Below are 23,292 nucleotides of genomic sequence, written 5' to 3'. Positions count from 1 at the left end.
GAAAAGAAATTTCGATATGAAAGCTATGGGTCTAGCTGATGTGATTCTCATAATCAAAATATTGAGGACTAATGAGGGAATTGCCTTAACGCAATCTCATTATGTTGAGAAAATGCTTAAGAAATTCAACTCGTTTGATTGTAAGCCAGCAAAGACTCCTTTGGAGCTCAATGTCCATCTGAGCAAGAATATGGGTGATTCTGTTGCTCAAGAAGAGTATGCAAAGGTCATAGGAAGTTTGATATTTATCACAAACTGTACTCGACCTGATCTTGCTTGTCCTGTAAACAAGTTGAGCCGATTTACGAGTAACCCGAGTAAGGAACATTGGAAAGCTCTGTGTAGAGTTTTGAGATACTTGAAGTATACTATTAACTTTGGGTTGCATTACACAAGATACCCCCAAGTACTTGAAGGGTACTGTGATGCAAATTGGATCTCTGATTCGAAAGACTCATTTTCGACAAGTGGGTATGTGTTCACTGTGGGGGGTGGTGTTGTCTCATGGAAATCAACGAAACAGACGTGTATTGCTCGTTCCACCATGGAATCTGAGTTTATTGCTTTGGATAAAGCAGGGGAAGAAGCCGAGTGGCTCAGAAATTTCCTAGAATGTATTCCATGTTGGAAGAAGCCAGTGCCCGCAGTATTGATACATTGTGATAGCAGAGCAGCTATAGGTAGAGCACAAAGTGGCTTTTATAATGGTAAGTCTCGACATATTCGTCGGCGACATAATACCGTAAGGCAGTTGATCACAAGTGGCATTATCTCAGTTGACTATGTAAAGTCAGTGGATAACTTAGCGGATCCGTTAACAAAAGGTTTAAACCGTGATCAAATGCATAAATTGCTAAAAGGAATGGGACTGAAAACCACATCTTAAAATATGAGTATAGTGGTAACCCAACCATACGATTGGAGATCCCATGGGATTGGTTCAATGGGAAAACGAAGCTATACAAATCTAGCTGTAACATTCAGAAGATTTTAATCTTCGCCCATTCTTTTGAAAGCATTGAGTGTTGTAACCTGCACGTGGTAAGAGGTTAAGTCTTTTGACTTTTAATGATTCTTGAAATCTCAAGGAGATGCAGTATGGCAGGATACTCATGAAAGAATCACCTATGTAAGTGAGAAGTGAGGCCGCTTCGTGTGTGTGAGTCACTTATGAATTCCAAAGAGGTGTTCCACGGCCGAAACGGACACAAACGTGAGAACTGATGAAGTTGAGATAATATTGTGTTGATGCTATTGACTAGGCATACACCAAGGAGGAATAGTTCAAGGCATCGCGTCCACTAGCCCGCCGGTATGTCCGATAGTGTTGACTATGGAAGGTTCAAAACCACAAGTTACCTCTCCAAATACAGTATCGTTTCTTGAGAACTGAGCAAAAGAGTCTGCATACATGCATTTGTGTCTGGTGTTGGTTTGAGCTTGCAGCGCTCTAACCAATGTGGGGGATTGTAGGAAAAACGTGTGGTTTTTTGAAAGGGCTAGGCCTTTGGCCTTTCATCTTAAGGTATCCTCCATTTATTTTATGAGGTGCCTTGATGGTGAGACTTTTCACTTGGTCTTTCCTCACCTATAAATAGATGGGATTTAGGAGAAGAGAAGACACCAAAAAAAACATTCTCTCTTATCTCTAGCTCAAGCATTCTAGTGTGCATCTTAGGAGCATTGCATTGCTCGGTTCTCGCCTCCAATTCAAGTTCGCCGGAGCCTACGAGTTTGAAGTGCTTCAACTCGATAGGAGGAAAGTCGTTTCATCTTTGGGGACATTACACCAATCCGTGAGCACTAGCCGGGGCGTATTTTGTCTTGCGGAGAGAGGGTCACCTCGACTCGACTTGAAGAAGAATATAGTTTGCATCTTGTTCCTTTTATTGTATTTACTTTATTTTACTTACCTTCCAGTTTTTGGTTCTTTTGTAATAACAAGAGTTTGCTTTTCTGTAAAGGCTACAATATTTCCAAAATATTTCTCACAAAGAAATTTTTAATGCAAAAAATCCCTCCCCTCAGTTTAGAAGCCATATTCTGGACCAAATTGTTTGGGAAAGTTGCTTGAATTCTGGTACCTGAGAAGCAAATACAATACATATGGCATAAACTATAAGATTCCTTCTAAATGGCAGTTAAAGAAATACAGAATGTTACCTTCCAGAAATCAAGAAAAAATCTACCTTGAGTCATGAAAGACACATTCTAAACTCTTGTCATTCTTATCTTCAGATAGACCTTGATAAACACGAACACACCTCATTTTTATAATGGAGTTGGTGATTGTCTTGCAAAGATTGTTAACTAAGGTAATAAACGGAGCCATTACTGATATCCTTCTCCTGTAAAAAGGGTACGAGACTTAGTCATTTTAAAGAGATATATAATGACATTTGCAAACAACTATATCATTTAAATAATTTGCATCTACTAATTTGCAGGTATGAAACACAAAATAAAGTAATGAAGTCCTAAGCTTAAAGTAACACAGAAAGGTAATAAAGATCGTCCCTATTTAATATATTGATGCTTAGCTTTCCTGCAAATATAAGATTGAAGAAGGGCAAAAATAAGACTTTGATGAATTAAAGAACACTGAACAAATGAGACTTTAATGAGACTTTTTGTGCAGGAATTATGATACTGAGATAGAGTATGTATCAATAAGATCAATAAGTTTAAATACAAAGTTTGTCCAAGATTTATGCTACTGAGAAGGGGATAAAAAAGAATGTAAATTTCACAGTTAAGAAGACATGTCTCTAAAATCATGGTAAGAATGTACATTACTGCATGATAAAAAAGTAAGCATGGATACACATATGGCAAGATATTGATCAGACTTTATAAGCAAATGTGCAGGTATTATACTACTAAAGAAGGAGATAAAAGAAAGGAAAGGAATGCCAAGAAGATCTTTTAAAAGCATGGTAAGAGCTCTGGAAAAACTAAAGCCAAAATGTGTGTATAACTCCATTCACATGAAGCATTGAAACAGATACAAAAATATCAATGAAATAAATCAGATCAGTTTATTGATCTGTTAGGTTATTAAGAGAATGACTGTAAGTTGGAATAGAATGTAAGTTGTGAAGAGAATTATGCTAAATGATTCATAAATTGAGAAAACAGGGTATTTATAGGAGAGGGGGAGATGAGCCTGCAGTGCACGTTTATATACCAACGCATATTCCCAAAAAAACTGAATGATTATATGAAGCTTTCATTTATCTACCATAAAATGTATAACAAATAATATTTTAACAGATTTATAATTAGAGTGTGAGAGTATCTGAACAAAATTAGGGTTATTAAACAGCCTAGCTATTTAAAAAAGGAATTAAAAAGAGTGGCAGTTGTATCTGGGAAAACAAAAGAATCATTAAAAGCTATTCATTCATTAAATGGCCCATCTAACTGTCCAATAAATGTGTTATTACTGGATATTTGTGTATTTAAACAAATTCTATGCAGGAATACAAAAGAGGTTCATTGAAACCCTAAAAAAAGCAGCCGCATCCTCTCTACCCAAACGAAAAAGAGATGAAAATATCAACATAGGCTGGTATCTACCTACACAGAGCTTGGAAAGGTGCAGAGGAGTGATTCATCCATGAGAAACTCTTCAGCTACACGTGCAAATGTGGAAAATCAGTGCTAATCAAAAGGTAATAGATCCAAATATAATACACAATTCTAGAGCACAAACTCTGTCAATCCACTTTCTAAATCTGATTACATAATATATAGATCAGATTTATTAATCTAAGATTTCAGATTTAATTAGTTTAATTCTAGAGCACAAACTATGCCAATCCACTGTCTAAATCTTATTACATGATATATAGATCATATTTATCAATCTAAGATTTTAGATTTAACTAGTTTAACTACTAACAAAAACAGATTTAATCTAGACTATTTAAGACTCCTTTCTGAATCTGACCTATATGTTTTCCAATAAACAAAAAAAAATAATACACTAATCCATAGAACTAACTATCTCAAAGACCTAGCTAAAGTTGATTACAGAACAAATAGGCCACATTTATGAATTTTAGATTTCAGGTTTAAGTAATTTATGTACTAATAATAACAGTTTTATGCACGGATTACCAAATATTTGAGGATGAGAAACTATGTATCTCTACACAGTTTGAAGTGCAAAGGTTAGATATTTTGTATCACTATATTAACAATAACAGTTTTATGAAATGATTAGGAACAGATTTACAGAAGATAATATACTAACAATTAAATGTTTATACACAGGTTACCAAAGGATTTAAGGATGAGAAATTTTGAAACTCTCACAGTCTAAGTGCAAAGGTTATGAATTGATATAAGGCAATAATTTCATGATTCTTTATGTCATGATTTGCATTTAGAGTTAATTGATTTAAGATAATAATTTCATGATTCTTTATGGCAATATTTGCATTTGGATTTAATACATGATTTATGTCATTCAAACAGTGACATTCTTGAGTTTGTATTACGGCGGCTGACGGTGGTCGGTCAAAAAACTGCCACAGGGATATGGCGGTCGGCATGGCGGTATTATGGCGTAAATGGCGGTCTATAAATTAACAAATAAATAAAATACAATACATAACATAAGATGCAAATTTTTTTTTAAAAATATAATATCCCAAATAAAAACCAATAGTTAAAACATAGTCTATGTTTAAAATTAAAGTCTTTCACTCCATATTCAATAATAAAAATGCAAAAACGGCAAAGTAAAATGCAAATTCATGTCTTCATTCCTCAGCCCCATCTTCATCATCAAGTGCCATGTAGTCATCCTCGTCATCTTCATATCCTTCTTCCTCTTCTTGCTCAAACTCTTGCTCTAATTCTTCTTCGCCTGATTCATCTACAGGAGTCATCTCTTCGACCACAGGCTGCAACTTTTCTTTTCCTTTACCTAATGTAGTTCCAGTCCGTGTATCTTTCTTGGAAGCTCGAACATAACTTGACGACGTGGAAGTGTCTTTTCTTTTTTTGGACCGAGTAAATGTGGTCGGTTCTCCAATCCCTGAAGCGTCATATGCAGTTTCCCAATCAAGGGTATCACCATCAAAAAACCAAATCTTGGCCAGTGCCAACAGCTTCAGGATCATCCAGCTCGCCAACTAACCACTCATTGCACTCATCAATATCGTTGAGTGAGATGGGATCAATCTTATCTCTAATACTGTACCTTTCGCACAACTTTTGGTTGTATTTAACGTACACCAAATCATGCATCTTCTGATGTTCAAGCCTATTCCTTTTTTTGGAATGAATCTATCACATAAAAATAATTAAAACTTGTTAATTATTGAATTACATTAGAACTAAAAATCATACCTAAAAAACAACTAAAATGCTTACTTGCTCGAAAACACTCCAATTACGTTCACATCCGGAAGCACTACAAGTTAAGCTCAAGATCTTTATTGCAAGCCTTTGCATATGTGGAGCATCATGGCCATATTTCTGTTAGGGTTTTGTATACTAGAAATCACCTTTCGAGTGATTGCATACTGTAAAACTCTAATGGTTATTTTCCAATAAATGCAATAGATTATTTTTGTCATAATGTTGTTATGTTTTACATTTAATGGTTGTTTATTGCATATTTAAATGTATAAGCAAACGTAACAAAGTCTAAGTCTTTGTTTTAGTAGACCGGTTGTGGGCGTCGTCCAATTTAAGGTAACACGGTCAGTTCTAAACAAAGAAAAATAAGAATTTCACAACCTAGATAGGGCTAGACTACCTATCGCGAAAGGTTGGAATGTCAGTCCGATTATTTCTAAGCCTTATTGAAATAAGATGACGTTGGTGTGGTATAGCACTGAATGGATCTAACAGCAAGACGAGTCTTTATGCTATCTACTGAAAGACGAGGTATTGATAATTAATTTCTTAATCAATGTACGTTAGCATTGAGCACACGACATTGAGTATCCACTACTTTCACTTACCAAAGGTGCGGGTTTTTCGTAACCCAACGATCCAGGTATATTGGGTAGTGGTGATCATTATCTAGCGGTACTAGGATTGCTATTATGTTGAAACGTGCGCGAAGAGAGTCTCGTTTGATAACATCCACAAGAGGAGCTCGAAACGAGGTTTTATTATTCGGAACCTAGCTAGTTGGAGTTTGATTACTCTATGAATAATAAATAAGAGTTTCTTGCTAAGTCCACTCTTGGAATTCGAAATATGTTAATTAATTAAGTCTATAGCAGACATTAATTAATTAATGGATGTTTCTATCTTAAGCGCGGGAAATAAATCAAATGCAATTAAACGAAACCCGGAATACTTGTAATTTCGGATTTGGAAGGCAGTGCAATATTACTTCTGTAGTGACTGCTCGTAATATTCCAATATAAGCTTATATTAAATTGTGGGTTCAATTTAATTAGTAAAAAGCTAATTGGGTGAGGCCTGTTCCAAATTCTTCCTTAGATCCCTGACTGGACCCAATATGTGACTTATATAAATAGGAGAATAAAGGAGACAGAAGATACACTTTTTAATATACAAAATTTTCGTCCCCTTCTAGAAAGAGAGAGCTCGAAATTTGTGCTCCCTCCGTGAGCAGTTTCTGTCTTCCATTATTCGAGTCCTAGTACGTTGGTGAGATTTGCCCACACAAATATCAGCGTATAGTCCGGGACACCAGTCAGAAGATCTGAGGTCTTGTATTGAAAATCTTCACGTGGAGACGGAGCAAGCCATCATCGATTCTTGATTGAATCTACGAGGTAAATTGGCTAATTCCGTAGTAAGCATGCTTTAGGGGTTTTATGTGCTAAAGCATGTTTTTAATTCAAGTTATGAGCATGATACATGTGATAATTACGCGAATAGAATTTGTCTAAATAATCTGCTAAATAGATCAAGTTTATATGATCGGTAAATAATGCACGCTTCCGCTGCCAACCCCTTCAATTTCTTCCACCATTGAGCTAAAAAAAATAAAACAATATAATATTGAACATTTGATAATCAAGTGTGAATCAAACATAAAAAAGTCCATGAAATTACAGTCACTTTGCTTTTCATGGGGAGACAGAGACAATCACGGTAACAATAATATCTATGCTTTTATATCATATTAAAATTTAAAATATATATGCAAAATAAAAAATAAGAATAAATAAATTCGCACCTAGAGCTAATCTCTTCCTATGCCGCACCGCGAATTCGTGACCAAACATGCCTTTACTACTTGTGTACAGTACCATCTCATCAAGTGCCTTGTCTTGGTCTTCTTTATTTGGCAGCAATCTTTCAACACATTCATATAATCCATTAGTAACCTCACGGTCAAATTCCAATCTCTTATTTTCATAAAAGATATCCGGATTTAAAATGTGCCCAGCTGCATGGAGCGACCTATGGAGCTGGCAATTTCATCTATCATCAATGATCTTAAAAATATCTGCATATCTTTGTTCATTGTTGCTGAAAGATTTCATAATGGTTTCTTTCACCTTCTCCATTGTTTCATAAATGTAGCCCATTGCTGGTTTCTTTTCATTATCCACCAATTGAAGAACTCGTACAAGGGGAGCCATGACTTTGAGAATGAATACCACGTGCCTCCAAAAAGAAGGCATCATGACTGTTTTAGTTGCTTCTCTTCCTTTAGCATCCTTAGACAGCTTGTTTTGCACCCATTCGTCGCAATAAACATCTTTTTGAGGTTGTCTTTTTGCTTGTGAATTCTTTCTAATGAAAGAAATGAGGTAGCAAAACGGGTAATAGCTGGCCTCACCAGTTCCTTCTTCTTTGTAAAACTTCTCAACAAACTCAAGGTAAAAGTGTGGCTATAAATATAGCCCACAAGAGCTACAGCCCTTCGAATGGTGTTCTTAACCAAATGAATCTTACTAATATCTTCTAGCATGAGATCAATGCAGTGTGTTGTACACGGAGTCTAGTAAAGATGTCTTCTCTTTTCCATCAACATTTTTCCCGTGGCTACATAATTGCTCCCATTGTCCGTTATCGCTTGGACAACATGTTCTTCACCGATCTCATCGACAAGCGAATCAAGTAGCTCAAACAACTTCTCTCATGTCTTCACAAAGCAGGTGGCATCAATAGATTTAACAAACAAAGTGCCACAAGGTGAATTAACTAAAAAGTTGATTATAGTCCTTTGCTTACGATCTGTCCATCCATCCGGCATAATGCTACAACCATGCATTTTCCATTCGTCCTTCTTAGGTTCCAACAAATTGTTAGTATACTCCAACTCTCTATTCAAAAGTGGAACTCGGATGTCATGAAAAATTGGTTTCGGCAAATGTTTTCCGAATGCACCAATGTCGTGAATCATATCTTCAAAGCTCTGCAACTTAACCAAGTTGAATGATAACCCCCGCTTGGTACCAAAATCGGGCTATGGACTGGTGAGCCCCGGCCACTTTTTTTTTGTCCACAAATTCTCTTATGTTTAACTGCCGCAATTTTTCTTTACGTCTTTTTTGAGCTGCAGTTTAGGGTTTATTAAAAAATAAGTCAATACGCCCTTTCTTTGAACAATTAGAATTCTTTTTCTGTTGAACTATTGGCTCATCTTCATCTTCATCACTATCAAGATCGAAAGCTCGCGAATTACTAAGCATAGCTAATGAATTTGCTTTAGCTTTGTTTTTATAGCTTTCCCAGAGTTCGTCTTTAACCTCTTTCGGTCATTTTGCACATGCAGCAACTTTGCCCATCTTCCCCGTTAAATGCTCTTTACTTCTAGTAATTCCACCATTCATAGTTTTTCCGCAATAGTTGCACATGACTTTGTTCGTAGACGTTGCTTCTACTTGAGTGTAGAATTTCCAGCCCACGTCTTTTTTGCCACCAACCGACATTGAAGAAGATTCTTCTCTAGTTGACATTATTGCAAATTCCAACTACTGCATGTTTAAAGAAGAAGGATAACTTTATTATGAATATTAAAAGAGCAAAAACATCGATTAATATAGTGTGACAATTCAATATGCATATTTTATTTTGAAATCATGCATAATGGAATGCATATACTATCTCTTGCACCGATCAATACATTTTTATATTTTTTTAAATATGGGCAATAACATAGTCTCGGGAATTTAAGCTCCTGCTATCATCATAATGACATGCATGTTAATATATATGTAGCACATTTACATACAAAACAACATTAGTAATGGAAGCACTTAAACTAAAGTTAGTGGATACACTAATTAAATGGCGGAAGACAATAATTATGGAGACGCTTTCATCGAGTAGAATAGCTATAGGAAAAGAGAGAATTATTCAGTGGAATTAATACATGCATCGAGTAGAACAATTATACGAAAAGAGAAAATTAAATAGTGGAATTAATACAAACTAAGTAGTAGTACATAAAAAGTTACAGTTGTCGTGAATCGTGATGAAAATCTGGAATCTGGAGCCTTGTGCGTGTGGAGACTGGAGAGACGAGAACTTGAAATCTTGAATCGAGATTGACTGCAACAGTTATGGTTTTGAAGCCAGAAACTCCCATAAACCCTATAAATAAACTGTCTATAATGGTCAATAGGCTAGGTTACATGTCACGTGGGCTGGACAGTGGGATAAGTGGGGTAAGTGGGCTCATTTTACAAGGCAAAAGGCCTCTCGACCGCCATGAGAGCCATATCCCGCCACGGCGCTACGTGAATGGTGGCTGCCATTCAAAAAAGAGAGTTAACTGCCATATCACATGGTGTCGGTGGCATTGAGCCTGGAAACTGCCACTGCTATCCGCCACGGCGCCGCCATCTCTGCTTTTTAATAACACTACTTTGTAATTAAAAAAATGTTGCAAAACGTGTACTGCACAAATTAATACAAAAAGTTATATAGAATGATTATACTTTATTTCTTAGATATAATCAACCACCTAACAAATGTGATTTTTATTATCAAGTACATATGGAAGGAGTGGTGTATTAACATGAGCACAACTATATCAGCAGCATTGGGAACATGGAATTTACATTGTTTATTGAATTTTCACAGATTCACATGTGCAGACACAATTTCTGCATTTAATAGTGTATTATATGTAATAGATAAACAGCTAAATGGACAAAAAAAAGTACACAACAACTCCCATTTTCCTGCCCAAAAGGGCATTACACAGCAACAGCCACTTTTAAGTAGTATAGATATTTTAAACGATGTTAACTTTTTACTTATGTGACGCACAAATAATAAAACAATGATGATTTTTTTTTATATCAAATATGAAACAATCATAAAACTTTTTGACCAACATGATACAATGATGAACCATTTTGTATTTCACTTAGACAAAGAGTTAACGTCGTTTAAACATATATAACGGAATGTACTAAATTGAAACACGGATGATATATTTTGTGTGATTTATGTAAGCTTCAAACTTTTTGTGCTAATATGAAACGAATGTGAAACATTATTTATGAGCTATGTATTTACCTCAAATTTATAATCTACTCATTTTCGTAATTACTTTACTTAATTAATTAAAAAGTTGAGGACTAATTAATAATGTTAATTAGTGGAGTAATATAAATAAATTTAATTAAAAATCATTTGGGCAAAAAACCCATGAGGTTCACCGTTCACATATCGATTTCTTACTTCATCTTTTATTACATATACAGAATATATGTTTTGTGTGTATACAGCAGGAGATGGAGTGGAAATGGCACAGGTTATCTCAAGTGACGAAAAACCTTTCTCTGTTAAGAAAATTTAAAGAGAACTTGTTGTTTTTTACGCCACCGTCGCCGCGCCGCCAGTCAATGCCATACCTCAGGCGGCAACTTACGAACAGCCCATTGCAGTCACCGCAACAGTCATTCCACACCCCTCCGCCTGTCGATTTGATTGTTTAAGTTTACGTACAAGATCGATTGTTCAATTTTGGAGCTACATAACTGTATACCAAATAACCAAAGTCTAACTTACTGTTTACACACACTAACGCTACTGAATATTTATGTACCTTGAATGTGCTATGCTCGCTGATAGATCATTTTGTCCTAATTTAACTGAGCTGGATTAGCTAGCTTTAAAGCTTCCTCTCCTCTAGTGTCAGATAATACTAGTGTCTCCTCACAATTTTTTTTGACATATTTTGCCATGTTTCACTTTACTTATGGGTTCTTATATTTTCTTATTGTAGATCAAGCACGCCTTGATTTTGATTCCAAAAAACTCCAGAGCTTTGTTAAAGAGCAATCATTAATTCTTTCAGAAAAAGGTGCTCTTTCCGACAAGATAGGTCCTGGTGTGCTAAAATCCCTGGTGGCCTTAAGCGACAAACCAAAGTAATAAGTTACCTGCTTAAAGAATCTAAGTATCCCTCTCCCATTTTATGTCAAAGAAATTACATTCATATGTTGCTTCCGTTCAGGATTGAGGAGGAAAATTGACAACTCTCTGCAGTAATGAAGGAGAAGTGAGTTATTTCTTATAGGGTATGCTAACACAATATTAATCTATGACTATGTGTTTTCTGGTCCTGACACTTATGTCCCTGTACCAAATAAAATGTAAATAGAACTGAGATACTTCCACTTTATCAATTGAAAGACACAATTACGACTCATTTCCAATCTTGCCCAATATAATTAGCTTCCATGGAACTTAATAGTATCTCCTCTATTTTATATTCTCCATTATTGACTGTATCATCACAAGAGAAATTTCTACAGTATTATGGATGTTGGCTTTATGGGAACGTAGCTTAAAGTCCCATCAATAATTGTGTCTGTTCATTAGAATTATTTTCTTTAAAGTTTTTCATCACTTCCTTTTTTTTTTGGCATTTCTGGTCCCATTAGCATCTACCCTTTTGCCCTCCCAGTCAATATTTACTTTAGAAACCAATATCCTCCTCTCTGTTAAAGCAATTGCTTATCTGTATGCTTGATGAAGCTTTTGATTTTTGAAAGTAAGTGTGACTGAATTGTTTCTTTCAATTACAGGGGGTAAAATTCTGCACGAAGATGACCAAACACATGCTAGAGTAGAGCACGAAAGACAGCGACTTGAGAAGCTTCGTAGTGAGTCTAATTGGATATTACAACTAACAGGGTTGCTTTTCTTGAATCAAGCCGAAAATTGTTGTCTGAGAAGAGGTTCTTAGCACTCTCTTAATTATGTTAGAAGGTCACACTTGGCCTAACTATATGATGAAAAACTGTGGGTGTGGTGTCATACCTTACTTATGCCAGAGTCGTTGCTCTCTTAGTCTCTTATCATCCGGTAACAAAGGGTTGGCTATCTTCTCTAGTTAAGACTTGTTTGTGCCTTTTTACTCCCTGATTAGCACTAGCAGTAGTGAAATAGCTTTATGCTGGAGAATATAAGACAGCGTAAAACTCTTTGAATGGACTGGTTAACATAAGTGGTGTATGAAGATGTGCAACAAGTTGCTGTCAACTGACAAATTAAATGAGAACTCTTGTGGTTTGTTGGCATCTGTGAATGTTCATTTTCAACAAATAGTAGTAATGCCTGCATTGCAGCCATTTCTCCATTCAGGAAACCCACCGCCGCTATCTCAACGGACGAAGCAGATTCGTCTTATGAAATCATGATTTTATTGCGGCCACCTTGGAATATTAAAATCATTTTTAATCAATTTATCATGAAGATCATAATTATTTGTAGATTTTTCTAACAAATTAATATTATTGATATTTGAAATTATTCCGTCTCTCGATCACTACAAAAAAACATGGGCCTTTGCGAGCAACCATTTGCTCTATAATCAAGGATCTAACTTTTTTCGAGTACATACCGAGCAAACATTTAGTCGATAATCAACTTTTCTGGATATTTTGGGCCGGAAAGTTACCGAGTACAAAATAACACTCAGCAAATAACCAACTCTTTGATGCCGATGAACTTGATCGAGTTTTCGATGACAGAAATTGCTCGGTAAATGAAAGAGTAGTTTTTACTTAACACTAGTAGCTAGGGTGCTCGAAATTTTGACCGATTATTTTATTAAAAATAGTACTCCCTCCGTTCCATAGTAATGGAGACGTTTCTTTTCGGCACGGAGATTAAGAAAATTGTGTTAGGTGAGTTAAGTAAAAGGAGAATAAAGTGGAAAATGAAAAAGGTGGAGAGATGAAGAGAGAATAAAGTAAGAGAGAGTAAAGTAGGCGTGGAGAAATGTGTTGACTTTTACTAAAAAGGGAAATGACTCTATTACTATGGAACATACCAAAATGACAAAATGACTCTATTACTGTGGAACGGAGGGAGTACTCCATTACCAAGTATATAGTGTACTCAATATTTTATACTTAACCTTTACCTAGTAATGTTGTGCTTGACAATGGGCAAATCTCATCTCAACTTCCACTTATGAGAACTACTCTTTAAACTTGTTGAGGACCTCATGCTTCTATACCTATATACTTCTCTTTAATTATCATTATTTATGTAGACAAAATACTAGGATTCTCATAAATCATTGTGAGCATAGTCGAGGGATATGTATCTGACTTTAGTTTGCAGCTTTATGAAGTTATCATCCATTTTCAACCAAATATTGTCGATGGCTTGAACACTAAAAACTTGATCATTTTGGGTTTCTCCAAAATCTTCAAATTGAGCCATGTGAAAGCACTCCTGAAAGTTGTACTCACGATATATATTCCAAGATCCTCCAACACATCTCTCCACCATATACTTCCTACGTCCCTCTGTAGTAGAGGCGTTTCATTTTGAGCACTAGTTTTAAAAAAAAAGTAATAAATAGTTAAAATAGAGAGAAAAAATAAAGTAAAAGAGAATAATATAAAGAAGAGTCTTCTCTATATTATTCTCTCACTTGTTTTACTTTTTCTCTACTCTAATTATTTATTATCATTTTTTCAAAATAAGTGCTGAAAATGAAACGCTTCTACTGCAGAGGGATGGAGGGAGTACAAAATTACTTTAAGTTCTAATTCTTCAGTTAAGTGGTTTGAGTGTAATTTTCCTTGTTTGTTTCTTTTTCACGACTAACAATTCTTCTTAACATAGTCAAGTTTTTTGCAATAATATCATTTCCTTGTCTCCTTCTCTAACAGTTGCCTTACTTTATTAAAAAATTAATTGTAGTGTATTTCCACTCATTTAATTTACCTTTTTGTGATTTCTTGGTTTTGAACTTCTTGATGCCTAGAATTGATTTATGAAGCTCCTTAGCTTGCAAGACATACTGCACCTCATCAAGATCAATGGTTAGTTTTGAACCAACCGAAAGGTCAATTAAATCATTTAACATGCATGCTATAAAGATAGAAAATTATCAAATGAAAGTAACCAATTGAATAATAATTATTCACCAATCATAACTCCTCAATCATTTATGTAATAATCTGTCCACACATACCTAAATTCAGAATGCGATGGAGGATTGCAATAACAATAATTAATATATTAATAATACTGTTCCGATGAATTCTGTTACTCCAAATTTCTTCACAAATCGCCATATTTCTCTATATTGCTATTTCAAGAAAATACGAATGGCCGTTTGTTTCTATAATCGTTTCAACACAAACTTTTGACTTAAACCACTACAGTTGTTTAAGAACAAAAGTTTGTAGCTAATTATTAAAAATGTCACATTTCTCGTTTCTTTTAATAATTCAAAAATATTAAGTAGAATCCTCGAAGTACACGGAAAATCAATATCATTAGAACAGTAACAGCACAATATGTCCTATTTCTAAAAATCACATAATATGCCAATTACATGTAACCCTATATGGATAATGTTTAAACAGTACATCATACTCTTTAAAATCCGTATTGCTATGTAAAACAAAAGTTAAAACTTGATTGAAAATAGAATACTAGTAGTAGCTAGAAATAAATTAACAAAAAGGGGCATATATTATCCAATTGAGAAAGCAAGAGTAGGAGGCAATGTTGGAGTATGGATGCGGACAGGGGCAGATCTACTGGCAGGGGATAAGGGCATCTGCCCTTCTTCAATATATTTTATGTAGTATTATTTTATTAAGTAATTTTTAAAATTTTGGATTTTCTTTATAAATGTCACACCTCAGACTTTTAAAATTTCTTCTTAAATATATTTTTGTCCCCATCGAATTGAAATCCTGACTTCGCCCTGGATGGGGAAACCCACCATCGATTATCCTTTCCGGCGACGATATCCGCCGTGTTTTCGACCTTTACTCCTTCTCCGACACCGCCAACTTCGCTAATCTGGACAACCACATTCCCTTCTCCAACGCCCATTTCACCAGCTTCTACGACTCACGCGCTACCGCCACCGCCACCGCCACCGCCACCGCCACTTCATACAACCCGCCCCCGGCCTCCTACAACAGCCGAATCGGGCTCAACCTCGGCGGCAGGACCTACTTCGCCTCCTCCGAAGACGACTTCGTGAACCGTCTCTACAGCCGGTCCAGGATCATCGAGCCCGGTCCAATCAACTCACCCCGCTGCCAGGCCCAAGGATGCAACGCCGATTTGACCCACGCCAAGCACTACCACCGCCGCCACAAGGTCTGCGAGTTTCACTCCAAGGCCGCCACCGTTATCGCCGCCGGCTTGACCCAGCGCTTCTGCCAGCAATGCAGCAGGTCTCAAATTACAAAAATACCCTTCCTTCTTGCATCGCATTTCTTCGAAATTACCTGAGAGGGCTTTTCCGTAAAATTAATTTCATACTAGTACTTGCCAATTTCAGATTCCAGCTGCTCTCGGAATTCGACAACGGCAAGAGAAGCTGCCGCAAAAGGTTTGCCGACCACAACCGCCGCCGCCGCAAATCCCACCCCAAAATCACCTCCGCATCTGAAAACCTTGCAAGTAGTAAAATACTTCACCTCTAAAAACTAAAACTCTCTTCACAATCCTATTCCTTCTGCTCCATACTAGTAGAGTCATTTCATTATCTACATTAATTCTTTTTTTTTATTTTATTCTATCTCTACTTTAACTATTTGTTATCATTTTTCAAAAACTAATATATAAAATGAAATGACTCTAGAACATAGAGTAGTAATTAGTAAAAAAATATGTAGACTAATTTTGACAAAACATTTTTGGGTAGCCAAATATGAACAATGTACCTTCATGTTTCAGGGGATTCATTTCCCACTTTGCATGCCTAACTTCAGCTTTGACTGTTTTCATATTAATGAGAAAAAAGAGTTTTTCATGAAAATTCCATCTGCATTCAAGATTAACTTCCATATGTGTAAAAGGGTTGGGTTTGGCAGAGAGGCACCCTTGCAGAGTTGCAGACTCTTGCTATTTACAGTTACTGCATTAATTTCTTTTTGTCTGTTGCTCAGATACTGTAAAATTAAGGATGAGGGGGGTAAAAAAAAAGGACAAAAAGAGGAGCCATCTTTTTCATTGATTTATAATTTGAAAATGAATTAAGTGAAGTGGTAAAATTTTCTTGGTGAAGAAGATGCCAGTAGGTAAGTCTGTCTCCTGCATGGAGGTATTGGTTGAGGAAAACTATATTTGTGGGACCTTTTTTTTCTATATATATCACTCATCATCTTTCCATCTACTATTTGGTGGAGATGAATAAGGTGTGCTTGTGTGTTTATGATTGTAAACCTTTATTTATCAAAATTTATAATTATATACAAATTGCATTTTTCATGTAATTTTCTTCATCTGAAGTTGAGATTTCATTTGGATTATCATAAAATTACCTTCAATTTATATGACATGTGAAAAAATAATTAAAATCAAGAGAGTTGTATAAAACTAATGATTTTTGGAATGATTTTTGTATATTTGTAAGGATTCCAACTTTTATGGAAAGTGACATGAAACATTAAAAATTCGACAACATTATGATAGCGCTAGTATTGATTTCATTATCTACGTTGTACTACGATCATTGGCGGACACAGTAAGCAATGGGGGAGGGCTTAAGCCCTTCCCAAAAGTTTTATTTGTCCATTTTTTCTTCTTGTGAAATATTTGAAAATTTTGAAATTGATTTTCAGCCCTTCCCAATAATTGTTGTTGGAGAGTAAATTATTGAAAGTGAAATGAAAAGAAGGGGCTGAATCTAATAAACTGAACACACATTAAAATAATGGATAACACTGCATTTAGGAAGAAGAAGAAGACGTGGGCATTATCAAATTCAATATAATAGCTTCAAAAAAGAACCACCGATTTATTTGAAATTATAATATTAATTTCTTCCAGCTGATTTAAGTAATTAAAAAACTTATAGTACTATTCTATTTCATTTTTAAAACTTAAGATTAAAGCAATGCAGCTTCTTTATTTTTTTAAAAGTATTGATTAGCTTTCACCAATAATTTTAGTTTTCACTAACTTTTTTTCCTTATCAATTCAATTGTAAAAAAAACTTTGGATTTTTTTAATTCTTTTAAATTCAATTTTCTATTTCAAATATACTGTTAATTTGAAGTATCTTTTTAAATCCTCTCATCTAATAGGCATTTTATTCATTAAGTTCTTCTGATATATAAATATTTTACTATATTTTTTATGTTTTAAAGTTTTGAGAACCTATAATTTTTATCTCATCCTAACACTGAAAAATCATGGATATGTGACCGTGTCTTACACACACATATCTTGACTATATAAATATACTCTCTCAGTCCGTGAAAAATTGTCTCATTTGCCATTTCAGAATATCCGGGGTTCAAACTCTCATTCACCTTTTTTCATTTTAAATAAGTGGACTTCACATTCAACTAAATTATTGCACTCATATTCTATTATAAAACTAATATATGGAGTATAAAAATGAAGCCTGCATTCCACTAACTTATTTTTCCATATTTCTTCACAAAGTCAAACAATTTTGTAAAACTCGTGTCGAGTCAAAATGAGACTATAGATGCTGATGGATGGCGCAACGTAGAGTAAAGCACCTACCAAACAAAATTTTTGCGTCCGCCACTGACTACGATATTATTCAAACAAACAACATGATCAATTATTTCATAGCTAAAAACATATTTATTTCGTACTGTACCCTTATTACATAAAATAAATCTTATAGCTCTTGTTTAACTTAGTTTTAATATAAAAATGAGTTTTGATTTGATCAATTCTCTCTCTATATATAAATAAATACCTCCCTATCATTAAAATTGAAACTTGGTTTGAATTGAATGGCCGTACAAAAAGTATTTATGATTCATTGAATAATAATAGTGAATCTTGTTTCCACCATATTCAAAAATCTTTTTTTCAATTCCTGCTACTGTGGAGGGGGGACTGCCTTTGCATTTTGGTACATCGTTCTATCATTTATATATACTTGCCATAATATCAACCAATGTTCATTAACTCTGACTATTGCACGATATAACATTATAACTGCATAGATTTATTTGGTTTTAAATTTTTTAAATGATGGGACCATACCAACAACCCCTTACTAAGTGGAAAAAAAAATAAACTTCTCAATACAATACTAAAAATTTGAAAAAAACGGAAACCCACAATTCTTGCTTAGAATGCGAAAATTAAGGAAGTTTATTGTATAGAACAAGATGAGTTCAATTAAAGTATTAAACATTAAGAACAAAAAAATTGAAATGATACTACTACTACTACTATGTTTATCTGACCTCTCCCATGATAACATCCAAATAATTTCCTTTCTTTTATAATTCATTTTCTATTTTAGGGGAAGCATCTTTGTTTAGGAATATTCGGTAATCTAGAAAATCAGATATCAGATGGCCCAGTGATTTTTTAGGGGCCCAGCCCACAGACCTTGAAAAATGATAAAAGCAAATTTGAATAAATTTATTAATGAAATACTACCTGATGCTAATAACATCTCTACATCCACAAAATAGAAGATCTTTTCATATTAATACTACATGATATCATTAACCAAGGTGTTTGTTATTCGTTTAATTAAAGTACACCGTACAATTTATTCAAAGATATTTGTGGAACACATGATCAAAACAATTTAGTGGTGTTTCTTTGAAAGAAATTTATGCCCATCCTACAAAGCTAATTAATGTAAACATACGAGTATGCAATCATTGTCATTAATTTTCTGAAAGTCAATAATGCTCCTTGCATGATTATAATGTCTTACCTTTTGATTTTGGTTATACTATATGGTTCAATATACTAAGAAATGGAGTACATAATATTACTGTATTTGCCACCAATAGCTAATAAAAATGCCAGAAATCCGTATCTTTAAGAGCATCCACAATAGCGCCTAGCGCACCGCCTAGCCGAGCGCCGGCGCTAGGCGGTGCGCTAGGCGAACTATTGCAGCCACCTAGCCGATTTCGCGGAAAAAAACCGCCTAGCGCTCGGCGGTTCCGCGGCGCTAGGCGGTGCGCTAGGCGATCCGCTAGGCGCTATTGCAGCGTCCGGATCGCCTAGCGCGAATTTTTAATTTTTTTTTAATTCCGAAACACTATATATACGCGACTTGCCTGTCATTTTCATTCGCACCACTTGTATTAACGAGTACTCTCTCTATCTAAATTTATGTACAAGATCAACAACGGTAAATGGATCTCAACAACGAGCCTACATCAGGGAGTAGCGGATCTCAAACTCCCCCGATCCCCGTGGGAGGTGGATGGAGTCAGATGCACCCGAGTCAGATGCACCCATACTACAACATGTACCCGTGGCAGCAGATGATGCCCGGGATACCAGCGGGGGGCGTCCGCCGGGGGCGTTTCCGGCGATGTCGGGGTGGGCACCCGGAATGCAGATGATGCCCGGCGGGGTACCGGCGACACAGGGGACGCCGGGGGACGTCTATCGCCCTAGTGTTGATTTTTCGACTGGTTCGTCGCACACATCGACGCCAACGGAGGCTGCGCCTCCGGCCCAGTTTGGCACTTTCTCCTTCGATGACTTGGGGATAGATCTTTCCGGTATTCCGGATGCTCCCGTTCAAACGGGGGGCGCAGGGCAGGGTCGGGGCGCCCCAAAGAAGAAAGGCAAGGGGAAAAGGGTCGGCGAGTTCTCGCAGCCGGGTGAGGACGACAACGCGGTACGGAGGAGGTGGACGGACGCGGAGAACGTCGCGCTGTCCAAGGCGTGGGTGAGTGTTTGCGACGATCCTCTCGTTTCGAACAACCAGAGGATCGTCAACTTGTGGGGCAAGATAGCAGCAGCCTACCAGAGGTTTTGCCCGGAGGGGAGGCCACGCAATGGGGAGGTTTGCCGGAAGGCGTGGGACCGAATCAGGGTTGCGGTCTCCCGATTTTCGGGCTTGTACACCAACGCCCTCCGCATGATTAGCAGTGGGCAAACTGAGGACGACTGCAGGAGGATAGCGGAGAAAGCCTTCCCCCTGAAGGGGGTGTACAAGGACTTCACCTACTGGAACTGCTATCTTGTGTTGAACGACTCCGAGAAGTTCCGAGTAGGTGTCGACTCTGGTTGGCCGAAGAAGCAACGGCTGAACTATTCCGGTGATTTCAGCGGCAGTAGCGGTGGTTCCCATGACCTCTCTGAGACGGCCCAGGAGGTCCCGACCCCTCGTTCGTTTGCTCGCCGTACTCGCCCGGTTGGGCACAGGCGGGCTCAACGGGAGGCGATGGGGGTCGCCCGGGGTTCACAGGAGGTCCAGTCGGCATCCCCCTTGGCCAATCCACAGCGGATCTCAAATTCTTCGCGCGTCAACAAACGCGCGCTCAGATGGTCAAGACGATGGCCGAATGGCGGGCGGCGGTGGACCCCGTGGAGAAAAGTTTGCTTCAAACATTGCTCCTGAGCATGCAGGAGGATTTGGAGGCGGCACGGAGGGAAGCTGCCGGGAGTAGAGGCGACGGCGACGGAGGCGATGGTGGCGACATCGACGGAGGAGACGACGACGGCGACGAGAAGTGAATTATTTTACTTTTTTTTTTAATTATTGTACTTTTTTTTAATTATTGTAATATTTTTAAATTATTGTACTTTTTAAATTTTTAATAGTATTATTAATGTTTCCCGTATATGTCTCGTAAATTAAATTCCGTATATTGTGTGATTATTAATTATGTCATTTTATATAAGAATAAAGCTATGCGGCCACATTATGGTCAGCCATAAATTAATTAAATAACAAAAAAATTAATTTTTTTTCAAATTTTTGGTTTAATACTACTTGATTTTACTTTTATATCATCTTCATTATATGTTGCTCAACATGTTAGTGTTGTTCTTTCGTAGTTTTTGCTCAACTTATTACTACTGTCATTTCTTGATTGTTGCTCAACGTATACAGTAATTCGCGATATTAATGTGTTTTACGTAATGGAATTCAAATATAAGTATCAACTCACAAGTCCATTCACACACATATAAGTTTATATCGGTAATTCTAATTTTTTTATACATGTAAATAGACTAAATTAACTCTTTATGGCCGGCCACATTATGGCCATTTAGCATCACTCTTTATATAATTGTTATTAGTGATGTAGCTATTGATGTGGCTGGGCTATTTATGATGTAGCATGAGGATTTTTAGTGCTGATGATGTGGCAGTGGCAGTGGCTAGGCTATGACTAGGCTATTGCTGGGCTATTTCTATTGTGGATGGCCTAATACTTGTCATATTATTACTAGAAAAATTAAGTAGAGGTTTACATTAAACAAAATAACAAGCGAAGGCTAAATGATATCCACAAGTTTTGATGCACAAAAAACAAAGTTAAAACGCAAAATCAATACCCCAAAGGCAGGTGGCTCCACAGGTCAGAGCAATCTCCAGCGGCGCCTTCTTCCGATGGCCGGTGATCGTGGCCCAAAATAAGCCCGAAAGCCGATTCCGGGCCCTGCATGAGATTCAGTGTCACGTGGCCGCGGTTTTCGGGCTCAGCCCAGCCCGGCCATATCTTTGTGGCATCGAAGACCGACGCACGATTCTCCGCGATGAGCTCCCGCAGGGCCGCGCTGCACCTCGCCGGGAGATCCGGAGCCGGCAAGGCGCTCCACGGCCCGTAAGTCGCCGGTGAGTGTGACAGAAGAGAGAGAGCACACCCACTGCTGCTCATGCTCGCTAATAGTAGTATATTTTCGTTTAAAAACTCTTAATTTGGAAACAAATGTGGATAACTGGATAATTAAGTTACCTTTGGTAGCAAAAGAGGAAGTGTGTTGCTGCGAGCTCTTTCTTCTCCTTTCGTTGTGGCCTGCCAGTCTTCTTCTGCAGCTCCTCTTCGCGTCATCAAACTCTCCAACGGCATGAAACCTATTTAATTCCATTAATTAAACATTTGAAGAAAACAGTAGTAGTGATATGGTATCATCTACCTGCTGCATTGTTGGCAGAAGCGTTGGTCGATTCCGAGAAGCACGACTCTGGGGGCTTTGGCGTGCGTCTGGCAAACCTTGTGCCTCCGGTGGTAATCCTTGGCGTTGAGCAGCGCAGCCTGGCAGCCCTCCACCTGGCACCGCGGAACAGAGGAAGGCCCTTTGGATCTCTTTATGAGTGGAGAAGAAGACAGATCCCCAAAGTAATGCCTCTTTCCGAGCTTCAAGCATGTCAGATGCGGATCAGGATTGCGATACAGACTGGAAGACCCAGCTTCCTGCATCGCCTCCCATGCATTATCTGGCCTCAAATTACCGTTATGCCCCCCTCCTCCTCCTGCTGCACTGCTACTGCTACTCCACCCGTATTCCATTTTTTTCCTTCCACAACTACTACACCAACTCTGTACCTCTCTCTGTGTGTGTGCGTGTTTTATGTATATATAGTAATGGATGGTGCTGCAAAAAAAATGGGATCTGCTTGTTATTACTGTAAAAAGAAGGAAGGAAATATGTAAACAAGCTAGGGGAAAAAAATAAAGAGTGTGGGGGATAAGATTGACATGTGACAGTTGTACAAATAGGGGTATGGTTGCAACTGCCCTTCTACTGCAATAGGGTTATGTTCTACTACTCATTAAATGCCACCACCATTATTCTACTCACTCATTTCCATTTATTTAAATTTTCTATTTTATTCTATATATATCCAACCAAATAAAGGGACCAAAACCTATTTAAATTTTCTATTTTATTCTATATATATCCAACTAAATAAAGGGACAATCAGTTGTCCAACGGAAAAAGGCGGCAGGAAAGGATGTGGAGCGGGCTTTAGGTGTGCTCCAATCGCGTTGGGCATTGGTCAAAGGTCCGGCGCGGTTCTTCTACGAATGTGATATCATTGATATCATCTACGCCGCTATCGTATTGCATAACATGATAGTGGATGATGAAGGTGAAGAAGTTGGCAACGTCCCCGTTGAACACATTGCA

General features: G+C 37.1%; 2 protein-coding genes and 1 long non-coding RNA gene across 3 annotated transcripts; 2 read left to right on the top strand and 1 right to left on the bottom strand.

Annotated features, from left to right (window-relative positions):
• The first annotated feature begins 2,866 nt into the window (after positions 1-2,866).
• Positions 2,867-4,345, top strand: LOC121795647. The gene is made up of 4 exons (XR_006049595.1): positions 2,867-2,936; positions 3,481-3,674; positions 4,106-4,175; positions 4,279-4,345. It is a non-coding gene; the product is annotated as an uncharacterized LOC121795647 (long non-coding RNA).
• Positions 4,346-15,141: 10,796 nt separating this feature from the next.
• LOC121796947 (squamosa promoter-binding-like protein 8) lies at positions 15,142-16,210 on the top strand (the record flags this gene model as incomplete). The annotated part of the gene is made up of 2 exons (XM_042195704.1): positions 15,142-15,629; positions 15,737-16,210. Coding segments are annotated over 2 exons (633 nt in total), but the record flags the coding sequence as incomplete, so codon positions are not given.
• Positions 16,211-21,602: 5,392 nt separating this feature from the next.
• On the bottom strand, positions 21,603-22,896 carry LOC121797466 (squamosa promoter-binding-like protein 7). Its single transcript, XM_042196228.1, has 3 exons — positions 22,297-22,896; positions 22,116-22,234; positions 21,603-22,042 (listed from the first exon to the last, which is right to left on the bottom strand). The coding sequence occupies exons 1-3, from the start codon at positions 22,668-22,670 to the stop codon at positions 21,708-21,710; spliced, it is 828 nt and encodes a 275-aa protein (XP_042052162.1). The 5' UTR covers positions 22,671-22,896; the 3' UTR covers positions 21,603-21,707.
• Between the last annotated feature and the right edge of the window lie 396 nt (positions 22,897-23,292).

The sequence above is a fragment of the Salvia splendens genome, chromosome 3 (genome assembly GCF_004379255.2).
Source record: "Salvia splendens isolate huo1 chromosome 3, SspV2, whole genome shotgun sequence".
Taxonomy (NCBI): Eukaryota; Viridiplantae; Streptophyta; class Magnoliopsida; order Lamiales; family Lamiaceae; genus Salvia; species Salvia splendens.
The sequence above is the reverse complement of the archived record's forward strand: the minus strand, read 5'-3'. Positions and strand labels throughout refer to the sequence as shown.